The 18442-nt window shown below is 51.7% G+C and overlaps 1 protein-coding gene across 5 annotated transcripts in view; it reads right to left on the bottom strand.

The window, feature by feature from the left end:
• The window catches only part of PIGG (phosphatidylinositol glycan anchor biosynthesis class G), a 55703-nt gene that overhangs the window by 16016 nt on the left and 21245 nt on the right, over positions 1 to 18442 (bottom strand). For 3 of the 5 annotated variants that reach the window (XM_049630107.1, XM_049630109.1, XM_049630108.1), the window contains 7 exons: positions 17022 to 17234; positions 13363 to 13580; positions 12735 to 13016; positions 10907 to 11364; positions 8479 to 8670; positions 5196 to 5505; positions 1239 to 1402 (listed from right to left, as the gene is read on the bottom strand). In XM_049630107.1, coding sequence (XP_049486064.1) covers positions 1239 to 1402; positions 5196 to 5505; positions 8479 to 8670; positions 10907 to 11364; positions 12735 to 13016; positions 13363 to 13580; positions 17022 to 17234 — 1837 coding nt within the window. Of the gene's footprint in view, positions 1 to 1238; positions 1403 to 5195; positions 5506 to 8478; positions 8671 to 10906; positions 11365 to 12734; positions 13017 to 13362; positions 13581 to 17021; positions 17235 to 18442 lie in introns of those variants that run through there. The other 2 variants (XM_049630111.1, XM_049630110.1) reach the window with 2 other exon arrangements.

The raw sequence follows: 18442 nt of genomic DNA, 5'->3' as shown, positions 1-18442 counted from the left end.
TGGTCTGGGGTGAGGACGAGAGGCTTCCCATGAAGTATGTGCTGTCCTGAGAGGTGGGACCTGAGCATGTCCCGGGAAGTTCAGACATGGGTCAGCAGTCACCATAGCAGGGGCTGCACTCTAATGGGGGGGGCAGAGCAGTGGGGGTCTAGAGGGGTAACAGGGACAGGAGGCCTCAACCTCCCCCAAGCGACATCCCCCTGTAGGACTGGGGACACAGCGGGACATTTGGCAGGAATATTGTCCTTCTGGGGCCTGCCCCGCATGTTCCACAGCCCACTCAGCATGTGGGGGCTGGTCTAGCACCTCAGCCAGACGCTGGCATTCAGAGGGGAGACCACGCCTGTGGGGTGTTACTGAGTAGCTTAAGAAAGGCAACGGTGCTTTTGGGACCGGGGCACTGAGAGAGCCCTGACACACGTTGCACGGCTGCTCACACCACCTCCAGCACCCGTGGGACTCCTCACATAGGTCCCACCCCCCAGGAGGCGATACCATCACACCGTTTTACAGAAGGGAGAGTCTGGGCCTATTTGGAAAGTGCAGAATCAGGCAGGCCACATGCCCCTCAGGCTGCACTCTGCCAGGCCGGACCCAGGCGCTGAGGTTACCGTGGTACACAGACTGGGAAGCCCCTGCCTTATGAAGCCTTCTTTCTGGGAGGGCCAATGCACAAACAAATGAGGAAGCAGGGAGGAGCATGGTGGGCAGGAGGATGGGGTAGGCTGCCCCATGGGCTGGCCAGAGGGGCGGGCCACCAGGTGGAGCCCGATGGGGCCTCTCGGTGGCAGGGCAGGGCACGGCCCCAGAGTATGTACCCACTGACGGCATCCCCTTAGGCCTGTGCAGGCTCCTCTGTAGCAGGGGTCCTGGAGGTGAGAGCCAGCATGTCTTGTCTTTGTGCCCGAAGGGTGGCCAATAAGGCCACCAGCAAGCAAAGAAACCGAGAAGGGTCCCTGGAAACCACACCCTGGTATAGGCTGGAAGAGAGCAGCAGAAGCTGGCTGCCCCTGTGGCTTCCCCATCATCCCAACACAGGGCCCGGGTGGCCACAGACCTGACCTGCACCCGCCTCTGGCTCACATGCTGTGGACTGTTCATTCTTATTTGTGGAAAAGAGAGTGCATGAAGACTTTTAGCCCCTTGGGGTCTGGAACCCTGTATCTGGAATAAGGTACTCTCTTTGAACGGTCGACCTGCCATCAGAGTTTGTGCTAAGAGACAAAGAACAGCTTCACCTGCTGGTTTCTGAGCTCAGGAAGCTCACTAAGTGGCTGGCCCACAGCACGGGTCCTGCAAACGTTGCAAATGTGGTCAGGAACACAGCTGGGACCTCCACGTAGGTGTCCAGGCCCACGAAGCCCGCTGAGATGTCCACCGTGGCTATGTTGTTGGAGTTTCCCTGGAACACAGGTAGAAGCAGCACTGACACAGCCACCAGCAACCAAAGAAATCTGCATGTGGCCACAGTGACACGGACACCCAGGAGCCCCAGATGCCCGCCCACTCCTTTCCCACCTCGCCGCCAGGTGGGGAGGAACAAATATACGTCTGCCGAAGAACTGTGGCAAATTCCAAACCTTCCTCAGATCTATCTACTTAAGACAGACACACCGACTTCCCTACAACAGAGACCCTGTCTGAGGGCTGCACCTGGTCTTGGGAGGCAAGGTGGCCAAGGAGAGGCTGAAGGTGGTGTTGCCACATGGCTCTTTCAATGGGTGAATGCTGCTGCTAGGAAGAAGAGGGCACGCTGGCCACTGGGGGGGCTTGGCCTCCAGCTTACGTGTCAGATCTGAGACCCTGGTGGGTAACGGATGCATGGCTCATCCTGCACAAAAGGGTAGGGTCTACATCCAAGGGAAGGGTCTCCTAAGATTCAGTCCCTCTCTCTACTTGTAGTCTTCATCACTGCTGGTGACCTTTCCTCAGCTACTCAGGACATTTATAAGTTTGATCGCACAAATGTCTGTCCCAGCCCAGCAAAGATCCCTCCTGAGACCACTTATTGATGGCTGAGGACACAACTCCAGCCAGGTGTTCATGGCTTCACAGACTTGCCAGTGGAACCCCAGTGCCTCCTCCTTTGCTGCGTCGTTCCAGATGGTCACCGGGTCATGTTGGCAGACCTCCCAGATACCTCAGAGACACCCTCTTACAGCGGGCCCCTCCCCGGACAGCAACCTCTCCTGTGCAGCTTCCCCTTTGCCCACTTTGCCAGCGGCCGCCTGAGCCTTTGCGATTATGTAATTCCTATTCAGAAGCCCCTTGCGACAGACCGAGGAGACCCTGGAGCTGCTGAGCAGAGGGAGGAAGAGCCCCAAGTGCTGTGGCAAGGGAGGCATGATGAAGAAGGACGAGTGGATCTGACACTGGGAAGCTGCCGGAGATCCCACCGAGGCCGACTCACTCGTATCCAGAGAGGGTTGACTGCAATACTGTTATCGCAGCCAAGGCACAGACGGCCTGCTCTGGGGCTTTACTTCCATCGACTCATTCAGTCCTCAACAGTCCTGATGTGGTGCCATTGTGACCCTCAGTGGGAACAGGTGGGAACCCAGGAGGCCAGCTGGGTACCAGGAATCACGGAGCTGAGGGCAAGAAGGAGGGGCAGCAAGCCTGTAGGTCTTGTCCCGGGAAAGCTGACCATGCGGGAAGGGCTGTGGGCAGGGGAGAGACGAGGGAGACCCACACTGCTGCTGCTCAGGATCCGACGTGCCTCAGGACTTGCCGCACAGGGTCTGTGCTGAGTTTGCGTGCGGACAGCCTCCCCAGCACACACCACGGTCTGCTGCGGGTTCCACTGCCCAAGGCAGCACCGGACGAGAACCAGTACCACGTGCGATCACCAGTGCTCCTTCCTCACTACCCAGGGAAAGTGGCCGCATGCCACAGAGGAGCACACTGAACGTGAGGCCGTCTCCTTGCTTGGGGCGTGACCGTGGCTCCTTCGGTCTTCCCGACACCAAGGCCTCAGTGCAGGACACTGTGCCAAGCCAGCAGCCACTTTCTCCATCTCGGTTCAGAGGGAGCCCGAGTGAGTCTCCCCACCCGTGCCGGCAGTGTCTACCGTGTGGCTAGTTCACAAGCACCATGACGTATCTGTGGATATGCCGAAATCGCTCCCGTGTGGAGTCCCGGCGGTCCACGTGCCCCTGGGGTAGGAGCGTCTGGTGCCCATCAGACACGCTCACTGTGTAGCATGGCACCCGGGAGCCTTGAGAAGGGAGAGGGGCGGGCGATGTTCCATGGCGATGGTATTCCCATTCCCCACCAGGGCACTCGCGGTCAGAGACGTGGAGACTGTCAACAGTGGAACTCCCAGACGGAGGTCACCACCAGGAACAGGCCTGTGCATGGCTTTCAGACAGAGAGAGGACCGTGAGACTGACGGACCACCTAGACATTTCTGGAATGCCCAGAAAAATGTAAAGTCCTTCTACAGCAACACATCAGTCACACTGAATGGCAAGAGTGAAAGAGCCCTAACACAGGCGTGTCGCTGCCAACAAAGCAGAGCAAATACCATCCAGAGGCCGACTCCGACCCGCGCCTCTCTCTTCTGCGGCTCATGGTACCTCAGCCGCTTCCTTTGTCCTTTCCCCCCTTCCGGCTGGTGTTCTGGAATTCCTGGGCTAACTGTATTCCCTCACTTCCACAGGGCTGTTTCTACATTCCTACCGGTAGGTAAGAAAGGCTGTGGTCTTTGAAGTGTGGCTGCTCGACACCACGGAGACACACACACGACGGAGAGACCGTGAGGCCCAGCCTGTGAGGGGTGGAGCTGACTGACGGGCAGCGTGGTCCTCAGCCACCAGCACCTCGAGGGATGGGCAGCGACTCCAGGGAAGTGCCGTCACTCTCCAGGTCCTACGGACTCCAATCGTGCCTTCTCTGTGGGTCCTGAGGGACACGGGCAGTGAGAGCTACTATATAGGGTGCCTCCCGTTCTTCACTACTTTAACCCTTGCAGCAGCCAAGGATGAGATGAGGTGTTAGTTACTCCATTTTACAGATGAGACCAGGGCGCAGCAGGTGCCTGCCAGACGCCAAGTGGCTTAAAAGTACTGGACACCAGTGTCAGGGCTGCAGCTACCCACATTTCTGCTGGGGACAGCCACTCTGGAAGCCACCCAAGGGCAGGACTGGAGACAGAAGTATGGAGTCCCCCAGGGGAGACGGATGGCAAGGGGGTGGTTCTGAGGGTCAGGTCACATCCTCTAGGACTTATGGATTTCTAGAACTTCTCCCACCCCCTTCTGGCCTTCAGGGAACAGATGGAAAGCCATGATGGGGGCTGCTCTTTGGGGGATGCCATGAGCACCAGGAAACCAGGAGAGAAATAGCAAGGTCAGGGAAGAAGCCCAGGCCCACCTATCGGGACACACAGACCACACAAGTCCCCAGGGTCTGGAAGAGGAGGGAGGAGCTGGTGCTCACAGAGGAAGTACGGATCCTCACTGTAAAGATGGGAAAACACAGCTGAGACACTCAGGGGTTTGCGCACAGTTCTTCCACCAGAGGGCACAGGGCCGACAGGGGAGGCTGGGGAGCTGTGCCCACCCTCCAGGGTCCTAGAGGCAGCAACTAGGTTGAGGGTGGGGCCCTTCGAACTGGGCAGAGAGATGTGGGAAGGCTGGGATGGAACTAAGTCCCTTTCTGGCCAGAAGCTGGGCCCTCTGTCCACCTGCCCAGGCGCCGCTCCACGCACACAGGCAGATACTGAGGTCCATCCTGGAGGCAGCTTGGACTTGCTTCTGATGGGCCCTTTAACACTGGAGAGAAGACGTGATGACCACGGGGCCCCAGGGATTCATAACCACGTGAAGACACCCGACAGCACGGCCAGGGGAAAGGGAATAGAAACTTCAGTTATCACTTCATCAGATAAAGCAATGGAACTGTGAAGTGCCTCCCTAACCAGTCATGGTAAATAGACCTAGTGCACAACCACACACTGTCTTAAGCACTCACGGATCCACACTGAGGGGTCGGTCTTCAGTAAGTCACTAAATTTTATCCTATCAAACACACATGAAATTTAAGCATCATTCCCCCACACCATACTGAAAGTCCCTTCACTGAACAGCCTTTTTAACTTCCCAACTTATGGTAACCTTTCTCAGAGAAAAACTAAAAGAGAAATGACATAAAAAGTTAATAGGCTTCTATTCACAATAGCAATGAAAACCTACCTGGAAATAGAAGAATGCTTGACCAAACCAATAATGCATTACAGTGATCTCAGCTGCATCATGCCTCAGGGGCTTCCAGATGAATTTAGTCATTATAGTCTGAATCAAGAGGCTAAATACTAAAACTGGAAGATTATGTGGTCTAAAAAGCAAAGCAGCCAGAAGAACTAATCCACTATATATCTCCCATAAACCCACAGTCTTGATTGTGAAGTCTGCAGCAATGACTTGAGATTTAAGCAAGTCTTTGGTGCCCGTGAACAGAATGCCCAGGACAAAGACATGAACAAAACGAGCTTCAATAAGACCCCTAAAAAAAAAAAAAAAAAAAAAAGCAAAAGAGTTTGATTCGTTAGCACCAGCTCGAAAGACTCAAAACATATTTTTCCATGAAAACCAAGAGTCCACTTAGCTGACTAAAGAAGCCATAGTGCCCGCCCACTCGGGTGACACCATGGAAGTGGGGGTGTCTGCTTCTGCATCTCGGCCTGCAGGGCTCCCCTTGCTCAGAGGCTGGCAGGCCTGTCCTCTCTCTGTGCACATCTCTGATGGAACTGACTCATGGGAATTCTGGGGAGTCCTATTCATCTGGCCCAAGGATGGCCTGGCACAAGGCCAGAGCCATCACTTGTAGGGTGCCAGAAAAACCTCCTACCTGCTTCACACGGTTAATTTGAAAGACTCCTGCAACGGGATAAGGTCAAGCTCTAGCAGAAACTTCCGTTACGTTCATAATGCTAAGATACAATCGGACGTGCTCACAACGACAAGTACTTGCGTATGCACACGCATGCACACGTACACAATGGTGCAGAGAACACTGTGGGGCCTGCAGAAGGGCAGGGCCAGGCTCATCTGGGCTCTGCCACTTACTAGCTCTGTTGCTGGGGAAAGTTACTTAAGGCTTCTGACGCTCACTTCATTATTCCTAAAATGAAGAGAAACAGTACCTACACCTCACAAGCTCTCCTGGGAGTTAACCAAAGAACAGAGGTAAAGTGTTTGGCACATAATAAATGTTAAGGATTATTAAGAATTATTTTAGCACTTCACTTACAATTATTTGTAAAGGATATAATTTATGACACCATACCAAAAAATTTCATCTAATGAAACACATATATCCCTAAAACATATTTTAAATAAATTTTATAAATCAAGTATTTTATAAATACTAGAAAAGCTGATCACTTAAAGTAATGCTAAATAAACAAAATTTTAAGTGAAATCAGTATCATAATAACGTTATGTGTTTTGAAAAACTGAATGTTCCTATCTCAGATTTTCCTCGGAAGGTTTGTGCACCTAAAAAAAATTCCTTTTTAAAACCACAGTTAGTTTAATTTGAATAGTCCAAGCACTGTCTGCTGTGTGCCTCTAGTGTGTAGACACCAGCCACGGGGCCATGCGGCAGCCAAAGAGCTAGGGTTAGGTGCAACCCCATGGCCAAGGTGTGCTAAGCAGAGAGCTGATGACAGACCCAGTAGGGTTAAAGAAGGAGAAATCAGCCAAGGTCCGAGTCATCAGAGGGGGAAGAATGCATTCTGGGTGGTGAATACGAAAGAGAACACCAGTGGGGGCCTTCAAGGGGTTCACCTCCTTGCCCCAAACCATTCAATGCTATCTAGGACAATGTCCACCTGACCTTCCACTCCAGCAAGCCTGGGCATCACAGCGGAGAAGAGAGGCAGGAGCTAAATGTAAGGGAGTATTTTAGAATATCTATGGACAGCAGCAGACTGAATGGAGAGAAGCAGCTGTTAGGGAAATCTAGAACCTGCATGGCTCAAGACCTGGAGTAGATCTCTTAGTGAGAGGGATCTAGAGCCAGGATAGATGGGGGTGGGGAATGGAAGCATTTTACAGGCAGAACACCAAGCAGTGAAGGTGAGTGAAAGGGTGCATTGACCTATGCTTTGAACACCAAGAAGGTACATGCTGTAGTGTCCATGAAAGGTAAGTGATCCGTCTTGAGATGAGTGAGGAGGAAATTAGGTGCACTGATCTGAGAGGAAGTGAGGAATGTATTCACGTATCACACTTTGAGATTTAGACAGCCCTGTGGACATCCTCGAGTGTGACATCTAGCCTTGACATCTGCCCAGAGTCTCAGACTCCAAAGTGAACAGCCTTTGACATGTCTCTACACCATCCTCCCCCTACCTGACCTCCCTGCTTCGGGTGAAGGCCTACCACCCTGCCGTCACCTCAGCCAGGCTCTGGGTATCACTTCAAGTGCCCGTACTGTTGGCCTATTTTCAGGTGGGCCTCATGCCTCCTGGCCACTCACACAGCCTGGCCATAGCCCTCAGCTTACACCCTGACCTTTTCTGAGAAGATAACATTTGCTTTCCTTTCTCTGATTAGAAAAGCAATAAAAAAATGAAAATGCATGGAAAGGAAGAGCACAAGCCACCTGTGAGTCTGTGTCCTAAATCTAATCACAACCAATTACATATTTGAGTCTTTCATACAAACATGAAAAAATACGCATCTACTTCATAAACTGGGGTCATATGATAGTTTTATAGCCTACTGGTCCACATCTTCTCATCGTCTATGAAAACACAGTACCCAGCACAGAGCTTTAACATCACTCAGAGGTTCATCCCACTACTGTTGGCCAATTATCTTGATTTGTACTCTGTGTGCCTGTAAATAATTTTTCAGAGAGCATGCCTGTGTCCTGGTTCCAGGCCTCATCTCTGGTTCTGTTCTTGAGATAAATGTCATAAGAGGGTGCCCAGGTCACAGGGTTGGATACACTCAAAGTTCTTACCACGTTTTACGGCCTCCAGAACAGCCTCTGCTCACCCCACCCCACATTGCCTTTAAAAAAAGAAAAGCTGCCAGTTTTTGATACATAAAATGTGGCATTTATGCCTCAGTCAGCACGGGGGGGCCCCTCCCCACCCCAGGAATTCACCGTCAAATTACGGGAAAGTTGACTTTTCTGGTGTGCTTTGTTTCCCAACTGATAGGAAGCGACCCCTCTTTGTGATTCCTGTTACTACTTCTTGACCGAGCAAAACTGAATCCTTTCCATTTCTTATTTTTAGAGAACCCTTTACTGTAAAAAATAAACCTCAGTGACCTTACTCCGTTATCTGTCTCTCTCCTGCCAAAGGAAAGAGACTAAAAGAATAAGTTTATTGAGGCACTCCTTGTCCAGGCTCTAGTAACTGCTGAGATCACGATTCACAGAAACCAATTCCAAAGTTCTAAAGACCGCGTGGCACGTTTCAGTGTATAAAACATTAAATAGATTTGCCAGTACGCTTACTTGGAAATGTCTTTGCTGTCTCGTTGCCATGGGAACAGGACATTTCCAATGGCTGCCCGGTAGCAGTAGACACCCAGGAGGCCAAGTGCCATGGCTACTTTTGACGTCAGGGAGCACCTCCTCTGCACCAGCGCAAAAATCATGATGAGCGAGAGGGCGGCCAGAACGGAGAGCTCAGCTTTATGATCAGAACTGAAATGAAACGGAAAATCCCCAAATCGCTAGTAAGTATAGCGATCGATGTTACGGATCTACACCAAGTGGTTTTCTAGGAACTGTATTAAAAATAGCTGATTTTTCTGAAAAGCAAAAAAGAAAAGAAAATCGTTGGTGCTTTAAATTCAAAGGTTCTTAAAATGCGACAAATGAGTTAACCTGAGCTCTCATTTCTCATTCACAAATGGTCCCTGCCACCAGGTCTGCACTGGCCAGTGCAGTGACCTGTATAGAACGCTATCCACTGCCTCCCCTGGCAACCCCATTTTCCCCCAACCACCGGTGAAGAGATTCTGGGCAAACTGTGTATTTGCCAGCACACGTCCTGCTCACGGGAGACCAGCACGTCCTGGTGCAATCCTCTCTCATTCCCTCATTAACACAGATTGACTCACTTGAGAGTGTCTGCTCGCTCCCAGGCAAGGAGACTTTGCAGTCAGGCTCGGGGCACAAAGCCGTCATGGCAAAGCTGCTCCCCTGTCTCTGTCTGGCCCCCGCCCACCATCCTGCCACCTCAGTGAGTGCTGCGCTGGAAGGCAGGATTCTTTTGTTTCATTCATCACAGCATACACTCACGAAGGCCAGACACTCAATAGTTGTTAAGTGGATGAGTGACTAACCCTGCCAAGGTAAACACACAGCAGCGGAAAAACTACTTGGAAAAGACTCGGAGGAAAGATATGGCCAGCGTCAGGACATGGGCCCAGGGACGGCGGGAGGTGATGGGTGTCGTGCTGGGGCCTGGCCCTGCCCTGGTGCTTGGTCTGGGAGGTGGTCACCTGGGTGTCCATTCGCTGTCGCTCTTTAAACTAGATGTTTTATGCACTCTCCTGGATTGTTCATTGTAACAACTGAAAAATAGCAATAAAGAAGGTGAGTTCAGATGCCTCTCAAGAAGCCCTTCTCTGGAGAAATGGGGCCACGTTGCAGCTTCTTCACGAACTGACAGGACTAATTTGGCAGCACGGGGAAGGCTGTGATGCAGGAAGGGGCACCCTCTGAGGGGAAGAGGTCGGGCCTGATGTGCCGGAGGAGGGTCCAGACTGAGGAGTGGGCACAGTGGCCCCTGGAGAGGGGGGCGGGGCATCAGGGGCGGGATCAGCACATTCTCCTGCAGTGCCTCGACTCTCCAGAAAGGTAAGTGAGGCTCCCGGGCTGTCCCAGAGCTGCCCCAACCTCACATGCTCAGGCAGAGGTCTCGAGTTGCTTCTGCTTCCTCACCTGAGGTGGGACAGGCCAGCGATCTCTCTCCAGGCCTGCTACAAAAACGAAATGAGCAGGCACGTGGCAGGACCCGGAAGAAGCTGCCTGTGGTTGCCAGAGGTTTGCCAACAGAGTTAGCACTTGGGAGAAATTTCCCACAAGAATTATTTGACCAGAGGGATGATTTTTATAGCCTGTGATGGATCTTTCCAGGTATCTTGGAGCCATGGCAGTGTGCGGTCAGGGGTCCTCTGCTGCGTGCCGGGACTGCGTTCTATCACTTCCTTTTGTGTGTCTGCTGTGAGTAAAATCACACCTCGTTGTTTGACCCTACGCTCCCTGATCACTAGGACGGTGGGCATGTCCCTCGTCTTTCTGTTGGCATTCCCTCCTTTAGGAATGTGTCTGTCACTGTCCTGAGCCCCCTTCCTGCTGGCGACTTTCATACAAGTCCTTCACAGCAACAGGAAATAAATTTTTATTCCGTTCTCTTCCTTCTCCTTTAGTTTTCTAAGTCTTCACTGACAGGCAATTAGAATATATAATACGGCCAGTATTTTCTGTCCCAGTTTCCTCTCTCTACTGTGATCCTTGCCATCCAGTACACTTTCGACTAGGTTGCTCAGCCATCAGCCTCAGGGTGGGGAGAGAGGGGAGGAAGGACGGAGGGAGCATGGCCCTGTCCCAGACCTGCCTTGTCGGCGAGGAGGCAGCAAGTAACAAAACTATGTCCTCGCTGCAGTTGTCATTTTAAAACTGAAAGGTTTTCAAATATAAAGCTATGGTGACTCAGCAATAAAAAAACCCCAAACATGTTAGGGTAGCCTCAAATAAATCCATCTTTCAATATTAATTCCTGGCTTACAGTCTATTTTTCCATTTCTTCAGTTCTCAAATACCACTTCCGTCCTAAGTATAAAAAACAGGGCTGAATTTGGAAAAAGAACACTCTGTGGCCAGTCAGCCGTGCAAGGTCCGGCCTAAGGCTACGGCTCATACTCTCTCTCACCTGGTGAGCCAGTGCCCCAGGTCAGGCCGGTGGGCCCACTGCACACCCGTCTGGTTTAGTGACCGCAGCAGCCGGCAGCAGGTAAGTATCACCCAGGGGCTTGCCATCGCCATCCACTTCTCCCAGCCTCTGAGCGTGTTAAGGGAAGTGGGGCTCTTAGACGCTCTGTGGGGCTCTAGCTCGTCATGGCCGATGCTCCTGTCCTGTAATGCTGGTGCAGTGTTGACAAACCCCCGCTCCCCGTGCGAGCATCGCCGGGGCTCACAGTCGTCGCCCAGAAAGCAGTTTCTGTAGATTTCGTGACACAGAGCCAGACACAGGGTGTTAACGAGGAAGTACCAGGTCTGGTGCTCTTCCTCGATGAAGCTGCTTGCGCCCAGACTCAGCACGTGGCCCATGGTCCCCAACAAGATAACAACATCCAACTCTGACCATCGTGAGTTTGGATGGGCTGGATTCTGTAAAAGGAAAATGCATTCCGTGAGGGAAACACACGAAAATTACACAAATCCCACCCCAGGCACTTAAAGTTCTTGCTCACAGAGCATAACCTGCTGTGACAGGCACTTGCAGCTCCTCACGCCCCCCCACCCACCCCCTGCTCTGCTCTGGAGGGACTGTCACCCTGGACTGCAAGTCCTAAGCTGAGTGACAAAGAGAACAAAGATACTTAGCCGCACACCGTCTGGGCAGTGCTGCAGCTCCGAGAGCTCCCCTACTGGCTCCTGGACCCAGCCCTCCTTGCACCCTCATCCTTTCCCTCAGGGCCTAGGCCTCCAGGGGTCACAGGCAGTTCCTGCTGCTTGAAACCAAAGAACCCCCAGGACATATGCAACCAAACCAGACATTTAATTTCTCCATGAATTTTCCAGAAATCCAGAAAGCTTTCATTAAAATGGTCAATTCCCTCGAAACAACAAAGTTGGCGTCACGGCACCAACCCTTCCATATGCCGAACGCGTTGAAGATTAAAGATCAGGACTCCGTGACTGTCATTTGACAACTTCTTAATGTTTCCTCTATTGGTCACGCACAGCTTGTATAAGACAGAAAGAGAGATACCATGAATCCTAATTTAGGGCCTAGAGAACAAACGAAATGGCTTGAGGGAACCCTATGTTCCAATGGGGGAAGAGAAGCGTCCTATGAACGACAACACGTCAGCTCCTCAGACACAGGCACACGGGGAAGGGCCTCTGATCATTCTGGTGGCCTGGAGTGACTTCCCTGGGTCCCTTAGGCTCCGGGCACCATGGACCAACCGTGGCTGCCCACCTCTGCTTCACCACACTGCTACCGTGATCACGAATATAGGTGTCAGAGGCCAAAGACCCTAAGAAATCTACAGGAAAACATCAGTCTTGAAAAGAAAACTGCACTTTACGAGGCAGGATGGACTCCTGAGGAGGGCAGGGTGAGGACAGGGTCCCAGCCTCCTGCTGACCTTTCTGGAAGGTCTAATGAGTTGACTCCTTCCTCTCTGAAATGTTCTTCCCTTGGCTGAGCTCAAACACTTTCTGAGAGATGTCTGATTCACACTGCACCACCAGTCAACTGCCCATTTGTCTGTGACCAGCAGCCCATGTTTAGAGTCACAGGAACCCTGTGTTTACAACGAAGAAATGAGGCCTGTGACCTGGCAACACAGGTCTGAGGGTCTGAAGTCAGGATGCTCAGACGTTGGCCCTTCTGAAGTGTGGGCTCCTCAACTCTGCCTGGTTACACACCAAGGGGTTTAACCAGTGTCTGATGAATGAAAGATCAGCTGAGATAAGAGAAAAAGGCCGATCCAGGAAGACAGCGTCCCATGCGTGGGAACCAGCCTTACCTTGCTCAGGAGCTTTCCGCTGGCAAACATCTTGGCAAGAGCAGACACAACCGCACAGAGCAGTGCAGAGATCAACACCATCACTCCACCTGCCATCAGCCATGAGAGGCCACAGAAATAGCAGGAACTCTCAGCTGAGGTGCACACAATGACGTGAAGAGCAGAAAGAACCAGAAACATCAAATAAAACAGCAGAGAAAACACAGGCGACCACAGAGGAACTTCCAATTCAGCCTTGCTGCTCAGTGCTTGCGGGATGCTGAGCAGGAGCAGGGTTAGAACCTGGCAGAGAAAAACAGCAGCAGTGTCCATGACTGATGGGCTCGGAGAGAACCGGTCAGAAAAAGCCTGCCTCCTGACCTTGTGCCAGCTGTTCAAACGTTGGAAACAGAAGAAGAAAGCCCAATAAACACGGTTTGTACAGAGCTGCCAAGAGCGCACGCATACTTGACGCCTGGCAGTACTCTGGGCATGAGGGCACACCATGAGAGAGTTCAGCGAGTAAAGAAACTGGTATTTTTCCATATTTAGAAAAACAAGTGTTTTATACACTTGAAACTACAAAATTCTGGCTGAGTTATCAAATCAGTTTAACAGCCGAGCCGTGACTCCACACAAGCAGCCGTACCTCCAGAACCATGACGGTCCCCACCAGCATCGAGTAGATGTCGTACTGAGCCACCTGTCTGCTCAGGGATAGGCTCAGAGTCCTCAGGGCATCCAAGTACTGCCTGCGAACCTTGGTTCCCAGGTTGAAAAGGACTTCCGAGGTACTTTCCTCCAAGTACAGTCTGATCCAGTTCCCATGCAACCTCTCTGCCATTTTAAACTGCTCAAACCCAGGCTCTACCAAGAAGAGGACAAGGTTATATTACAAGTCACAGACAAGAGGATGCATATGTCATTTCAAAGTATTCCATTATTCACACGCATATAGTGCGAGCATAAATTCTGAGACCTAATGGAGGTGAATTATTCCTTGGGGGGTGGCCAGCAACGCCTTCAGTAAAACTAACAGCTGATGATGCTCACGAATCCTCTGACATCCTGCCAGCCCACCACAGCCCTAGGCACAAAGCAGCACCCAATAGGGACAGAAGCATGTGCCCCCCTGTCTCTACCTTTTACACCTGGTTTTGCCTCCTCCTCTTCCTCCCCCTTCTCTCCTGATCTCTCTCCACCCTTTTCTTCTTCTTTAATGTGCAACATAAAAACAACCCAGAAATGCGTTACATTATTAGGTCCTCGGTGTTAAAAATCTTTCCAGTGCTCACACACTGTGAGGACCCATCTCTGACCTGTTTCCCTCTTTGCAAGTCCTCTCTGGAAAGGGACAGCAGTCCTGACCCCTCCTGCCACGATGCCGGGCTAGATGATCCTCCCCAATGCCAAGCTAGGCCGGCAGAACAGCTGCTGGGTGAAGCCCAGCCCCCACTGCTGGCTGGCTCCCCCTCTGGGATGGCAGCAGCAGGCAGCTCAGCATCAGGAAGTTGCCTTGCTCCCTTCTGGAGTTGGACCAGACCTACTGGTGACTCAACTCATCTGCAAACGCAAGAACTTCCTTTCTGAGACTCCGTGGTATTTAACATGCTCCTCTGACTTCCAGCAGAGCCGTTCTAAGGTGGTCTAAACCATGCCTTTCAGGATTAGGGTTAAGGCTGCTATATGACCCTGAGCACAGCCCTGCCGCTGCTGCAGGCACCAGGTGACCAAGTGCTGATGGCAGGCATGACCCTAACCCTCAGATAGGGATGACTGCCATGCCCACTGCAGAGGGGAGGCACTCGGACACCAGCCCACAGGCTGGCAGGTGTGACGGCTGGGATCTAAACTCAATTAGTCTGGATCCAGGATGGAAACCTTAATTGTTATACCCCCCTCCCCCGCACCTTGAAGTCACAGAGATGTGGGGGCACCGGTGTCTATACCCAGAATCACAGAGGCATGGGGCATGGGGCTAGGCCTGCTTGGGGCTACCATCCAGCTGGGTTCTCACACGTGCATGGAAGTGCACATTGTGAGAAATGCTCTGGAGGAAAGCGGGAGAATATGGGAGACTTTTGGTAACACTGAGGAAACTGAATGAAATCTGGGGTTGAGGGTGGGGAACAGTAAGGCCTGATATTGAAGCTGAAGTGGAAGGTGGCCCAGGAATCCACCAGGTGAGCAGTGGGGAAAAGCATCCATTCTATGAGAGTAGCACATGCACAGGTCTTGAGACGAGAAAAGCCTGGCCCCCTGGAGTGAAGGGGGAGCGCCGGGCAAGCTGAATCAGATTGGGCTGGATGTTAGGGGAGGCCTTGAAATCAATTCTGGCGTCAGACACATACCCGGTTTTGTCTCAGGAAACACTGCTGACGTAGACAAAGGGCATCCCAGGGGCGTAAGGCCCCAAGAATGCTTTCCCATTCCAGGGACTGGCCTAAGTTCATCTCAGGGGCCTGCTTCCCACCACACCCACTGCAGTGCCTAATTCTCCCTACTTGCTACTCCTGAAATAAGCAAACAACCAGCGCTGTGGTTTTGTTTGGGGTTTTGCTGGTTGTTAGTGTAGGAAAAAGGACACACGTTATCAATAACAAATTTGCAAAAGCTACCAAACAAGTTATTTTTGAAAACAAAGTAACCACTCTCTAGTTGGGACTGAAATGTGCACCAGAGCCGGCCTCACTTTTCACCCAGATTTTCACACAGTTGCTCACTGGGGGCCTCTTCACTGACAGGGGCTGGCTCCCCAGCTCTCCAGCCATTCAGGACACCTGGCTCCCCACTAGTCCCTGCAGGGCTTGTCGTCCACCAGCAGCTCAAGGCCAGTCTACGTCTCAGCGCAAACTCATCAGCATCACCATACTTCCTAGTACTCCACTCACTATCTCAAGTAGGAAAAGCTGCCAACATCACATTGAATGTCACCTCAAACTAGGAGTTGACTTCCTCTAAGTTCCCAAACCAGCCCCAGTCCCAGCACCAAACACGCTGTCCTTAATATACCTTGATGGTCAGATAAATCATACGAAAAGATGGTCGTGGGGCGATCTGGATCATTCCCACCAGAGTATCAATACCCCTTAGTTTTTCCCAGCTTAAAACTAGAAACAATATACCCTGTGTTGGCCTCCACCCACCTCAGACAACAGCCATTTCCACGCCCCAGGTCCTTCCCTGTCCCCACTCCAGCCTGGTTTTCTCCCAGTTCTCCATATGCACTGCTCCTGACAAAGCCACCGACAACCTCACCTGCCAGATGAATGGTCCAGTCTCAGTTCCTCACTCTAGCTTACCTTAAGTAGCGCTCAACATAGCTGCTCACTCCTCCCTTCCTGAGTTTCTTAATTTGCGTGACTTCCTCAACACCAACCCCCTCACCTGGCAAGCACCCTGCTTTGCAAACTTGCTCCTCCCACACCCTTCCCCATTTCAGTAACGGTCACTCCATTCTTCCACTGTCCTAATGAAAACCCCAAGCTGTTCCTTATGCCTCTGGTTCATCTGCACCTTATATCCAGCGCAACACCAAATCCTGCTTGCACTACCTTCAAAATATATGCAGGATACAGCCATTTGTTCTGGATTGCACTGCCACTGCCTGGGCCCTCACACCACCTCTCACTGAGGCACTGAAGCAGCCTTCGGACTCTCCTACCACACAAGGAAGAGCCTTCCACCTGGGCACCTGAGAGAGCCTTTGAGAGCCTTTGAAAATGCAGCTTGAAGATTTCAGACTCTGCACGAACAGCTGCACGGGCTCCCCATCTAGCTCATGATGAAAGCAAGAGCTTCTCCAGGGCCTAGAAGGCCTTCCTATCCCTCTGACCTCATCTCCTTCTGCCTTGCCCCAGTTCACCCTGCTCCAGCCACTCCGTCCCCCTGGTCCTCCCTTGAAGGTGCAGGCAGGTCCCCACTGCAGAACCCTGCATCTGCCACATGTTCTCTCCTGGTGTCAAAGGCCAGGCCTGCCCCGACAGCCCTCATCGACCTGCATTCTCCATCCTTTCCCCCATACAGCCTTTTCCTAAGGCGCTCCTCACCATCCTACTGCTACTTCTCCTCTGGAAGGTAAGCTCCATGAGGGCAGAGCCCTTGTGCCTCCAGTGCTTGTAATAGTCCCCAGCCAAACAGGAACTTAGTGAAAAAATTCCATATTTGTTGAATGAAAGAACTTGATATAGATAACTGTACCTGTGGGTGTTGCTAATGGTGTTCATCAGGGTTCTAATAAAACAGAAGCACAAAGACTGATGACCTACACACAGGTGTAGTGGAAACATTGTCTATTAACTGAGTTACCTTTTTTGTATGATGGCACGTTCTCTTGCAACAATTTGCTGAGCTGCACTGCATTTAAATGTAAAAACCTCAACTGTTCTCTCACTGGTCTCCCTTCTATGGAGGGGAACAGGAGACTACCAACGCTGTTCTCTGGAATCGGCAGACCAAGCCCTATTGCTAGGGTTGCAGCCAAGTCAGTCTGTTGAACATGCTTTGGATGTCTGATGTCACCTAGAGAAAAGAAAACGGTTTGAGTGATGGGCTCTCAGATGTGTGAGATAGTAGTCATTCCCTAGACCTTTTTTTTTTTTTTTTAATTTATTTTAGAGAAAGCAAGCACGTGCAGGCTTGTGTGCATTGGAGAGGGGCAGAGGGAGAGAGAGGGAGAGGGAGAGGGAGGGAGGGAGGGAGGGAGAGAGAGAGAGAGAGAGAGAGAGAGAGAGAGAGAGAATCTTAAGCAGGCTCCACACCCAGTGCGGAGCCTGACACGGGGCTCAATCTCAGAACTGAGAGATCATGACCTGAGCTGAAATCAAGAGTTGGGACACTTACCTGACTGAGCCACCCAGGCACCCCCGTTCCCTTGACCTTCTACAACCGATTATCCATCTCTTTGAGCCATTCTATGTAGATTCATACAGAAAGCACTTTCTTGGTTTTTATGTCAATAAATTACTAAATACTCAGCCCGTGTGGGCATGGTGCCTTCCCCAAAGTAGCGTACGATATGTAGGAGGGATACCAACACAAGAAACAGTACCGCCTGAGTTTTAGAGCCCGGGATACGCACAGAGACAGCAGGTAGCTCTGTACATGCTGAGGGATGGTCACTTTGGTGAGGTCAACAGTCAACCTCCTGAACAAGGGTGACAGCAGGATGTATGGCAGCCCTACCCTGTGGATTCAGAGAGGCCCACACAGCACTGAGATATGGACAGACTTTTCAGCAGCTCCTGAGCAGTAGAAGGCACCCGTGCTGGGGAGAGCGGAGTGAGGGTGGATTCAGCTAGGCCTAGTTCTCTAACCAGCTCCAACAAGCAAGACGTCTGCCTACTGGTGGCCTGAGCAATTGAAGAGCTTCAAGCCCTGGTAATGGCCTGCTTTGCTACTAACTTTGCAGAGGAAATGGGTGTGACATCGGGACACTGGGCTCAGGCTCCTGCTTTGCCACTATCCAGCCGATGCCTTCGGTGAGAACGCAACACAGTCAGACTGTTCTCATCTGTAAAGAGAATACCCAGCCCCCACCCCCCAGAAACCACAATGAAGGTCCGAGGCGGACTGAGGGGGCGACCAGGGAAGTCTACCCAGGAGAGGTAGGTGGTGCTTGGTGGGAGTACCTCAGACACTGTAGTGTGGGTTTGCAGAGGTTTTACTTTCATTGTGGTACTTTTGGTTGTATAGAATTTTTCTTTTTGACTTGGTCAAATATATTAATC

The sequence above is a fragment of the Panthera uncia genome, chromosome B1 (genome assembly GCF_023721935.1).
Source record: "Panthera uncia isolate 11264 chromosome B1, Puncia_PCG_1.0, whole genome shotgun sequence".
In the NCBI taxonomy this organism is placed as follows: domain Eukaryota; kingdom Metazoa; phylum Chordata; class Mammalia; order Carnivora; family Felidae; genus Panthera; species Panthera uncia.
Note: the sequence above shows the minus strand (reverse complement) of the source record. Positions and strands in the feature narration are given on the sequence as shown.